Genomic DNA, 11,778 nt, shown 5'->3' on the forward strand with positions numbered 1-11,778 from the left:
GGTCTACGCACGACAATACGTCGTAAATAGCCTTTAAACCTACGGAAATAGAAGCGTCGGTTGTAGACGATCAGCAACATTCATTAATTAGATATGACGAGAGATACTCTTTAGTTAATATACTAGATGCATAACTTGAGATTCAGAATAACATCACAAAATCATACCTTAAACATCAAAAATATAAGAAGAAAAGAATACGTGGGAACCGGAATGTTACTTAAACAAATAACAATAACATCGTACCTTGGCTTTAAAGGAGTTTGAAAAAGAGGACGAAACAAGACGTCTAAAAATACCAAGACAACATGTCCTTTACCGGAAACCCGCAAATATACCCAACTACCAAACCCAAAATAAGCAATAACATACGAAAATACTAAAATGTCAAAGACAAAGTAAGCAATACAAACCCGGCAACGTTTATAAAGTTTGTCTACAAACCCGGCAACGTTTATAAAGTTTGTCAAACTGCCAATTTACAAACATCATCTGGCTAATACTATAATTAACAACTTGTTAGACTCGGAATGTATAAAGAATATCAAAAGTTATAATTATACAAGAACGAGTACGTAAAGAGTATCAACAACAATTGACAAAACAAACCTTAAGAGATAAAAAAACGATGTCTAAAACAACGGCCACAAATATGATTGTAAAAATAAAGAAAGAGAACTAAGTTACAGAACTTCATAAAGAATAAATCGGGGTCGCTTTTACGTACAGACATATATAAAAAGGAAAACTAGATTACTACTCACACTGTAGTTCACTAAGGATTACGATACTTCAATTTTAAACATGGACTCGGAATTAAAATACGTGAAGATATGGAAGATATATAAATTAAAGAAGTATACGTTAGTACACTAGTTTTTAAACACATTCCTGACTCTAAAAAAAATGTCACGTTGATTTGAGAGACAACTGCTACAATACACACATTAAATTAATGTATTCGTGAGCAGTTCAAAGTCCTCTTTTACTCGATTTTGCCTCTTCAATGCGCTAATAATCAAAAGTGAATTCACTTATCATTGAGGCCAAAAAGCCATTTCGGTGCCTCATCTCAACCGAAGACCACGCATAGCCTGAGGCAAGTGTAGTCAGGTTATCGAGTAAAGCTTCCTAAGTCGATAAGACCTTGAGACCGCGACTGCCTAAAACTCAAACTGCGTGCCTAAAGCTCTTTTAGGTTTTTATGTACAAAATATACATAAAACACACAAAGAAAGCTAACCTTGCTTTCCAACCTAAAACAGCACTTAGGCACCAGCTAGCTCTGCTTAGCTTTAGCATCGAGACAACAGAGGCTCCACGACTAGCATGACCACGTTAGGTAAGCGTTTAGACTGCCTGCCTAGATGCCTCTAGCGCGCAACTAGCTCCTCTCCAGCCACAACCGTTTTGCCATTAAAGCGTTTTCAGCTCTGTAAAATACATGGCAAAGCGCACTTTAGCGTGCATCTCCCCATAAGCGCGCAAAATGAACACGACACTCCCTGACCCATTCTTTATGGTTCGAATCCATCTGAAAACACGTTTTAACGTGAAACATATGTTACACGTAGATCCCAAAGATACGTGCTTTGGGATCTAGANGCGAAGCTGCGGCAGGTCGCCGCCGACATAGCGGCGGCGTGCGGTGGCGGCGGCGGCGGCGGCGGCCTCGTGAAGATGCGGACTGTGGTGATAGACCTCGCGGGCGACGCCGCCGAGGGCAGGTGGCGGCTGGAGAGGGCGATCGAGGGGCTGGACGTCGGCGTGCTGGTCAACAACGCCGGCACGACGCACCCCAGCGCGGCGTACGCGCATGAAATGCCGGAGGAGGCGTGGCAGAGGATCGTCAAGGTGACGTACATATATATATATATATATATATATATATATATATATATATATATATATATACACCCTCAGATAGCAACAACAATATTAAAAAGGAAAAAAGCTGGAGTTAAAAATGTCTCAGTATAATTCTTTCCTACTAAAAAATAATTCAAGAGTTTTTTCTTATTAAAAAATAGTTCAGGAGTCCGAATATATTTTAGAGATAAAATATTGGCATGCAGAGAACAGCCACAGGATTTTTTTAAATAAGAAGCAGACCCTCAATTTTACTACTTTTTTTTTCCTTTTTTGTTCTACTTTTTCTTATTAATTTGAGTTATTTAGTTGGTTAAGTTAAATCTAAAAATGATAACACCAATGAGTAAATATATAATAATTTTTAGATGACCAGGATATAAAATTAATTTATACCTATATATAGGTTTGCAGGGAGTTCAAAATGACAGTTAAGAGAATCTCACACATTTTGACCATTTTAATGATTTCAAAAATGAATTATTTAAAGTAAAAAGTCGAAAATACTCTGGATAACCAAATTTAAGGTTTTGTATACTACTAATTAGCCAAATGAACTAAATCATTATTACTTTGCCCCACAACTTTATACTTTTTTGTAATTTTAGTAATATATAAGGCTTTTATTAACTCAAAATTCTCATTTTTTTAAAAAAGTTTCTAAAATTGAATTCAAACTTTATTTAATTTTTTAAATTTTCTTTCTTATTATAATTAAACTTTATCCTAAGTTGTGAATTTATGACTCTTTTATTTATGATGCAGGTGAACGTCGAGGCTACCACTTGGGTGGCCCATACAGTGATACGAAGGATGGTGGAGAAGGGAAGAGGTGCTGTTGTAAACATCGGGTCAGCATCGGGCACGGCACTACCATCGTTTCCTTTTCATGCAATTTATTCCGCCACAAAAGCGTAAGTAAAGTTTAAGCGATTCGTTTCTTAATTCTTCTAATTCTCTTTACTTTCTTTTTTCTTTTTTTTTTCTAATTTTAGTAGAAATAATTTATTTACTGAATAGTCAACGTCTCATAATTATTAAAAGAAAAGGTTAAAACTCAGTTTTAGACAAAAGTACTTTTTTCACTGTTCTGATGGGGAGGCGCAGTTGCTTAATTAATGCACGCTTCTGTTGCCTGGTGTTATATCTGAGTTTTTATTTTGAGAAAAATTAATTAACAAAATGATCAGCGTGCTGATACTATCTACTTGTTGGATTCAAACTACCTATGTGACCCAAAATGTTTAAAATGGAACAAATTATCCAATAATATATAGGCGCGCAAAGGCATGTTTGAATGTCCAATAATATATATCCTCTCCACCTAAGAATTTTTTATTATAATTGGAAGGTAAATGTATAGGCAAATGTCTAAAAGAGAGTAGCAAATTAGATTTTCAGATTTTATTTTGGAAATAGAATAAATCATTTCGTATGTAAAATATAATATCTCATCAAATTAGAGATGTCAAGGTCTTCAAATAAGTCTCCCATCTTGCAACTATACCAAACAATTTTTATAACAAATAAGTTATCATCCGACATATAAATATGGCATTGATAAAATAAGAGTGTCCACAAATTACTTTAGTGGACCTATCCTGCACTTGTATGTCTCTTTTCGGTGCAAACAAAGACAAAAAAGACACCGACCATAAAAGCAATGGTAAGTTACTGTTTAAATAGTCATCACAAAAGTGAACTAAACTATAAATTTCCTCTCTTTTGATGTCTCCCACTGTCCCACACAAAAGGAGGAGGAGCAAGAATGAGATTTGGTTAACACAAATGGATGATTTTGTTGTTGTTGGTTTTATCAGGCATTGATAATGTGTCTGGTGCTTTAATTTTAGGAATTAATTAATGCATTTAAAGATGCTCAGTGAACTACATCTGGTCAAATCTTGAGGTACTGTTGGTCCATTGGAGAGAATTAATGTTCTTAATAATAATAATAATAAATAATAAATAAAAACAGTGAGGTGTATTTAATGAGAGAGAATAAGGAAAATCATGATTTTGGACCATCATATATATATATATATAGCTGGAAAATTCCAGGGGGCTACTACTGCATCTAACTTTAATTTCTGTACTGGATGAAAATAAAAAGTTAAGGTAAAATTATATAAAACTATATACCTTTTTAATTTTTCAGTAAAGTCATAAAAATTATACATTAATAAGTGACTCGTCTCGATATATAAAATTATTTATTTGCAATTCTAAATAGAGCCTTAGTTCTAATATGCAAGAAATTGGTATTAGACAGCTAGAGCTAGCTTAGGCATAATTAAGATAGAATTACCAAGACATTATAAGGGAAATTTATCACTGATAAAGGAATTTAGTTCCTAATTACTATATATTAAGGCTTATGCATGCCCCGCCTTTCTTATATTTATATACCAAAATTTTTAATTAATCAAATAATTGAAATAGAAATAAAAAACTATTTTTTATTTTTAATCTTACCAACTAAACACGCATACATAGATAAAAAATTATTTTTTCAGAAAATAATTTCTTATTATCTTTTAAGAAACTAAATACTCTCTAGAAAAAAAAAAAAGAGGTGTATCGATATATTTAAATTTAAAATACGTACTTTTATATATAATATAGCTAATACGAATTGACATATTCAGAAAATTTTTAATATTGCCATACCACATAAATTATATCTAGTGATGATTTTTTTTTTTTTTTTTTGACAACAGCAAATTAAACTTATTCTGAATTTATCAATTTTAGTATAACGTTACTCATCTAGAGAGACCCCGCATTCTTAATAAATAAAGTGGTTACTGTAGGTGGTGCTGAGCAAAGATGGCCATCAATGCCATGATAGTAATAACTTCTGCCCCGTTCTGCACAACCAAGTCATCATACAAAAAGATATCGGAAATTGATCACACTAGATGCATGAATGGTCATTTCCCTTCTGTTTGTGGTCCCATGCACGCGGGGATAATTTTTGGCCACATAAGTTACCGTACGACTTTGAAAGTGGAAACTGCAAATTAAAATCGACGATGATGGTCCCAGAAGGAAAGCTCTGGAAATGTGTAACAACTCAGTACATACAAATACAAAAAACAAAATAGGTGACGCCGTACGGACGAGAGTTAGCCACAATTGCCACTTCTTGTGGGCTTTTTTTGCATTTAGACTCCTGACAAATTTTTATTTTAAAAATAGCATTGTTAAAATTTAATTTGCAAAAATGATCCTAGACCTGCCACGCAGGCGCCACGTCAGCGCCATGCGGGAAGGACTGGGCCAGTGTGTTAAGTTGAACACGGTGAACCATTCACCGTGTTCAAACACGGTGAATGGTTCACCGTGTTTAGTACGTATTTTTTGTTACGTATTTTTTGTATATTGAAAAGTGGAATAAGGAGTAGGGATGTCAAGTATGGATATCCGAAATATTATCCGAATTCAAACCCGNGGTTTGGATTCGGATAATATTTCGAGTATCCATACCTATTGACATCCCTACTCCTTATTCCACTTTTCAATATACAAAAAATACGTAAGAAACACGGTGAACAATTCACCGTGTTTAGACACGGTGAATGATTCACCGTGTTCAACTTAATACCCTGACCTCAGCCATGTCCGCGTGGCGCTGACGTGGTGCCTGCGTGGCAGGGACAGGACTATTTTTGCAATTTTAATTTTGATAGGGCTATTTTTAAAATAAAAATTGCTCAGGGGGCTATTTGTAAAAAAAGTCCTAAGTTATTTGGTTGGAGCAAAATAGAAAAAATTTTGAGACAAATAAAATCTCGCCACGAGATACCTGTTAGTAAATATTAGCTCGTCTAGAAATTTTTAGTATTTTTACTGTATTAAGTAGGTTTTTTTTTAGGGAGGGAGAAGGCTTCGTTGTCTCATTCTGTAATTTAATCCATCTTCTAAATAAATAAAATAATAATATTTTTTTTTTTTTTTCTAAAATTCTGTACGTACAATACGATCCCGCTACTTATGAGACGGCTCAGATTTATTACCTGGCATTTGCACGATATTATATTAATTGTAGTAACTGTGCACTGTTTCTCTACAGCTGTACAGACTCGTTTATATAATTTTTTTTTTTCCCCTCCAACTAATATGCTACTAGTTTGTGCTGTACGCACAGAGAAAGAAGTTGCAACATTTTTTTTCCATGTTAAACTTGCTCTACGTATATATTTGTAAGTTTCTAAACATTAAGGCCTTTCGCAGTGCTCACAATATTTCATTCTTTTCTTAGCCTCGAAAATTTTGATGCATAAGGCTAAAATGTATATTAATTATACTCTGTCGCCGTACCTTCATTAGCATATTTTTGAATGATACAAACGACTGTAGTTGGTAATGTCGATCGATCGCAGAACTTGCATGCTGGGCCTAGCTTGTTATTTGACAAAGACAAAATTCTATCAATGCTAGATTCTGGAATAGCTAGGTATTTTTTTTTGAGAGATAGATAGCACACTACCCGTTTTGTTTATTTTATTTAAAAATAAACTTAGCTAGAAATGTGAATCAATTAGGATTTGAACTTGAGACCTCGGATACCAACCACCAAGCCCTTCGCCACTTACTCTAGGGACGGTCGGTATTCTGTAATAGGTGTTACCAAATCATTCAGGAGATGGAATATGCCTCTCTCTTTTTTTTCTTTTTTTTTCCATTTGAGGGTATGTACAAATTGCGATATCTTGTTGCAATATGGGATTAGAGGATTAAACTGTATTTAGGCCAAATTCTGCTGTGAAAGTTGTTCCTACCAATACACTAAAATCTAATCAAGTGAAATATACTTCCTCAGGTACGTAGACCAGCTTTCCAAAAGCCTAAACGTGGAGTACAAAGATAAAGGGATTGATGTGCAATGCCAGGTTTGCCTACCTCCTCTGGTAGCTAGCTTGCATTAAGGGCTTGTTTGGTTCATTTATTTTGAATATGGAATGGAAATCGGTTTGATCAAATCCGGTTAATTTTGTTTGGTTCGCATGAATCGGTTTGGGATTTCTATTCCGAACTAGAATGAGAATGACCCATTAGCCTTCAACTTGATTCCGGTCTTCTAGCCCGGATTGAGATTTCAGTCCGGAAGCCCACTAAGTTCTTGAAGCCCATGTGATCATCTCACCCTTCTTCTCTTCACCTCTTTCTCATAAAAAAAAAAAAAAACTATCATCTCTCAAAACCCTATCCCTAGCCCACATCAATAAAAGTTTTTAAAAATAAATTTGATATTTTTTTGGAAAACTTATTAGAGAATAGTATTATATTTTTCATAAATTTTAAATAATATAAATTTATATTTGAGAGTAAAATTAGTATTATAGTATCCTATAATTTTTTTAGTTTATACGAACCAAACAATGAAATGTGAATAACTCATTTCAATTCTCAATCCACAAATAAACCAAACGTTTTGGGGGAGTGGGTCATTCCAATTACCATTCCAATTCATTCCCATTTCATTATCCATTCTAATTCCACCCTTAAACCAAACAAGCCCTAAAATTCAAGGAGTGGTATGTAAATGGATTGAATTCCGAGCGAGTCTTCAAAAACCCTAATCCAGCTATCGGAATCGAAATCTAGAGTGAAATAAGAAATAAGCATTGAGTTTTGAAAATTCATATCCAAAATCGAACCCGAGGTAAAAACCCCAACAGAAAATAATTCATTTTCTTCATCAAATTCTTAAATACATGATACTCAAATCTAAAATTTCAAAGTATAAATTTAAATGTTTAATATTATATAATATAAAATCGGTTTGGGTTTAGATCGAATTCGAATTTGGATTCTGATCGGGTAAAGATAAAAGTCATATCCGAATCCAAATCTGTCGAATTTTTATTTTTTATGCCCGTAAAGCATCTGTTCAACCCATCCTATTTGATTTTGGATTCAGGTAAAATCAATCTGAAGTATCTGTACCCATTGACATCCCTAGCTAACTTTTATGATTGTTTCATATTTAGATAAATTGTATTTTTGGTCCTCAAACTATGGGACGCGTGATATGTCAGTTCTCAAACTTTATTTTGTTATAATTTCTGACTCAAAATTTCTGAATTGTTACAATAAAGCCTCATAATTCAATTTAATTAATTGGCTGAATATTAACAAGTTACTAATGAAGAAGTGATATATTATTTTAATTATCATGTCATCATCAATTATAATGCTTTTACATTACTTACACATCAGCAATAAAACTTACTTACAGCTCTCTTGCATTGTTGTTGAGATATATTTGTTATACGTGTATTTTTTTTTTTTCTCTAAAATTTTTGTGGCAGATTCCGTTTTACGTTGCTACGAAGATGATCTCAGCGAAGGGATCTTCTTCGCTCCTGATCCCATCACCTGATCAGTTTGCCGCAGCTGCGGTGCGCTGGATTGGCTACGAGTCGATATGCGCTCCGTACTGGCCTCACACCGTGCAGTGGTTTTTCGCCTCCTTATTTCCTGATTTCGTTCTCAATGCATGGCGCCTGCATGTGGGGATTCGGAAGAGAAACGAATCGATAGCGCTTCTCGACGGTTAAGATTTAACAGATACATTTAGCTTTCTCAAAACGAAAAGTCGACACAGTACTGTATATATATATATATTTATATTTAATTAGTATCTATTGTAATAATATATTATGTAAATGATCTTCGTACTTCCATTTTGTTTTCGATGATGAGTCTTTTAAAATAGACGGTTTATTTAGAATATTCAAAATTTCTGTACTTAAATTTTGTAATTTTGTTTTATTACGTATCTGGTGATCGAAAGATTTCAAGTTCAATGATTTAAAAGGTCGATAGGAGATGTTTACAAATTTAATGGAGAAAAAAAAAATCCAAAAGAGATTAATTTTACTACTGTCTCATCGTTATATTACAAGATGTTATTCGCATTCAATCACTAGATACCTCCAATCTTTGCTGTCCATTATTGAAGTACTAGTGAAGGCCCGCGCTTCGCGGCGAAAAATTTACATAAATGCTAAAATATTTTGAATAGAATACTAAACAAGGTAATGTGAAAAGAAAATGGAGGATATGAAATGATATGGTTCAAATGCCAAAAAAAAAAAAAAGTGATACATCAATAAAATGGAGTACGGATATGAACTATATTAATTTATACAGTAAAGCATGCCGCAAAAATTGAATAAAATTTAGCTGCAGATATATCTATCAACAAAACCGAAATATAATTGGACTATATATTTTTAGGAGAAATTCAATGTTTGTCTCCACAGCCTTCATCAATATCACTTGAACTACAAAGGCAACAGTATAAGATTAGCATTTGTACGTAGGTTCATAACAAATGGAATTGTTATCTAAATTAAAAATATATATATATGAAGCAGTACCTAAGGCGGCGTTTCTTTGTATGCGGAATTTCATATAATTTATTAGATGCCTGTGCTGAGCTGTTAATAATTAAAAATTCAGCCAGTCAATCTGGGATTCCATGAAGAATTCCAAATTCAACTAAAAAAAAGCAAATCTAAGTAAGAATAAGAGTAAGGCAAAAAGTCGAGACTTTCAACAAATACTAAACACCAAATCAAAGCCAGAATTCTTGGGAATCATACAAAAAACCCAACGTAATGTTTGCAAAGAAGAGAAGAGTAGCTAGGAAAGAAATAAAGGGGGCGACGAAAATTTTCATAATAAATCAACTCATGGGAACCATATCAAATAGACTAAATGAATACAGATGAAAATAAACTCTCTACAAATATTAGTAACAAAAAAAAAAACCTCATAGTAAAAATAAATATACTTTACTACCGAACATTATTAGACCGCCACCAAATTAGTTTTCAGCATAGGAGTGAGCAACCAGTTGCTACAAAGTAGGCCATCCAAAGTATGCTCATAACCAGTTAAGAAGGGTCAGGTCGATCCCAATCATAGAAACTATCCGACATTCAAGGGGAAGGTCATCATAGATGCAAAGAATGGGAGAAAAAATAAATAACATTCCAATTCAGCTAGGCAATCCAGAATTTAGCTTGGGAATTCAGAACTCAGCTAGTCAATCCGGGACTCCATGCAGAATCCTGAATTCAGCAAAAAAAAAAAGCAAATCTACGTAAGAATAAGAGTAAGTCAAAAAGTCGAGAGTTTCAACAAACACCAAATACTAAACAAGGCCAGAAATCTCGGGAATCACACGAAAAACCCAAGGTAACGTTTGAAAAAAAGAGAAGAGTAGCGAGGCAAAAAATAAAGGGGAGGATGAAAATTTTCATAATAAATCAGTTCGTGTTTAGATAGTCAATTCAGGATTCCATGAAGAATTCTGAATTCAGCTAAAAAAAAAACAAATGTACACAAGAATAAGAGTAAATCAAAAAGTCAAGAGGTTCAACGAACACCAAATACCAAACCAAGCCTAAAAATCTTGGGAATCATACAAAAAACCCAAGGTAATGTTTGCAAAGAAGAGAAGAGTAGCAAGGAAAAAAATCAAGGGGGGAGACAAAAATTTTCATAACAAATCAGTTCGTTGGAACCATACCAAATAGACTAAATGAATAGAGACGAAAATAAACTCTTAACAAATATGTAGTAACAGAAACAAAACCTAATAGTAAAAAAAAAAATACTTTGCTCATATTTTTCCGTCTACTGAATATTATTAGTCTGCCGTCAAATTAGTTTTTTGCATAGGGGTGAGCAACCGGTTGCCTACAAAGTAGGCCATCCAAAGTGTGCCCATAACCAGTTAAGAAGGGTCGGGTTGACCCCAATCATCGAAACTATCCGACATTCAAGGGAAAGGTCATCATAGATGCAAAGTATAGGGGAGGGGGGGAACAAATAACATTCCAAAAGTAAAGAGCATGGCAGGACAAAATCATATAAAAGCGCCAATTTGATGACAAAAACCGAGCCTCATGAACAACAGGTGAACAACAAATTGTAATTATTCAAAATAACAGTTTAAATCAACAGAAAATAAAACCCAGCAAATACGTAAACTCAATGGGAGGAAATTAAGTTTTGTCAAACACCAACAACAAATCTGTGAGAGGCCAAAATATGTCTTCTTCAATGTAACACACTGGACCTTTACAAATTGCGAGGTTCAAGTGTTTGCTCTGTGTTCCGAGCTTTTCCAGATATTCTGGAAAGTCGTTGACAGTGTTCCAACCTATAGCTCGTATTCCAAGAATTGTGGTATTTAAGTAGCGCTATAGCCACCAAAGAAAAGGACTTAGTGTAAGGTGCCGGACTTCTAAGATTATGAAGTTACGGTGTACATTTGGTTGGAAAGCTATTTGAATGGTTTCGGTGAAATTCGGGAGCCTTCGGGCATTTCGGTGCGCGTAGGCGCGAAAACGGAACCCGAAAGGCTATGTTGGGCCGTGAACAAAATCCGGCATTAGCATGGATGAAAAGATGATGAAAACACGCTCAAAAACATGTTTGGAGAGTCTCGGTTCGATTTGAAAATGATTGGAGGCCAAACGAGTGAAAACGAGCGAAAACGGAGAAGAAACGGTGAAAAAACTGAAAATTTGGCTAAGTCCTAAAATGCTGGAATTCTGGACCTACGGGGATCGGTCCCTCAAGTCCAAGGACCGGTCCCCTATACAAAAAAATGCCCCACGAGGGGCAGTGCAGTAAATGCATTGTTGAGGGGGGTTTTTATGCGATTTTGCACTTATGGGAGTGCATAAAAGGGGGGGATTTGAGTCTTTCTCTCTGCTCCTTCATTTTTCAACCCTAAACTCTCCCTCTCTCTCTCTAGAAAAAAAAGAAAGAGAAGAAGAAGAAGAAGAAGAAGCTGATGGAGAAGAAGATCAAGAGAAGGAGCTCCATCCTCTTCATCTCCTACCTCAAGTGGGAGTAAGCTTTTGGAGGTAAGCTCTTTGC

General features: G+C 34.7%; 1 protein-coding gene across 1 annotated transcript in view; it reads left to right on the forward strand.

Moving 5' to 3' along the window:
• Positions 1-8,631, forward strand: part of LOC109723402 (very-long-chain 3-oxoacyl-CoA reductase-like protein At1g24470) — a 42,293-nt gene extending 33,662 nt beyond the window's left edge. Inside the window, exons 3-6 of the mRNA XM_020251748.1 lie at positions 1,575-1,854; positions 2,635-2,783; positions 6,695-6,764; positions 8,187-8,631. Coding sequence (XP_020107337.1) covers positions 1,575-1,854; positions 2,635-2,783; positions 6,695-6,764; positions 8,187-8,435 — 748 coding nt within the window. The 3' untranslated portion in view covers positions 8,436-8,631. The remainder of the gene's footprint in view (positions 1-1,574; positions 1,855-2,634; positions 2,784-6,694; positions 6,765-8,186) is intronic.

This window comes from Ananas comosus, linkage group 17, assembly GCF_001540865.1.
Source record: "Ananas comosus cultivar F153 linkage group 17, ASM154086v1, whole genome shotgun sequence".
Lineage (NCBI taxonomy): Eukaryota > Viridiplantae > Streptophyta > Magnoliopsida > Poales > Bromeliaceae > Ananas > Ananas comosus.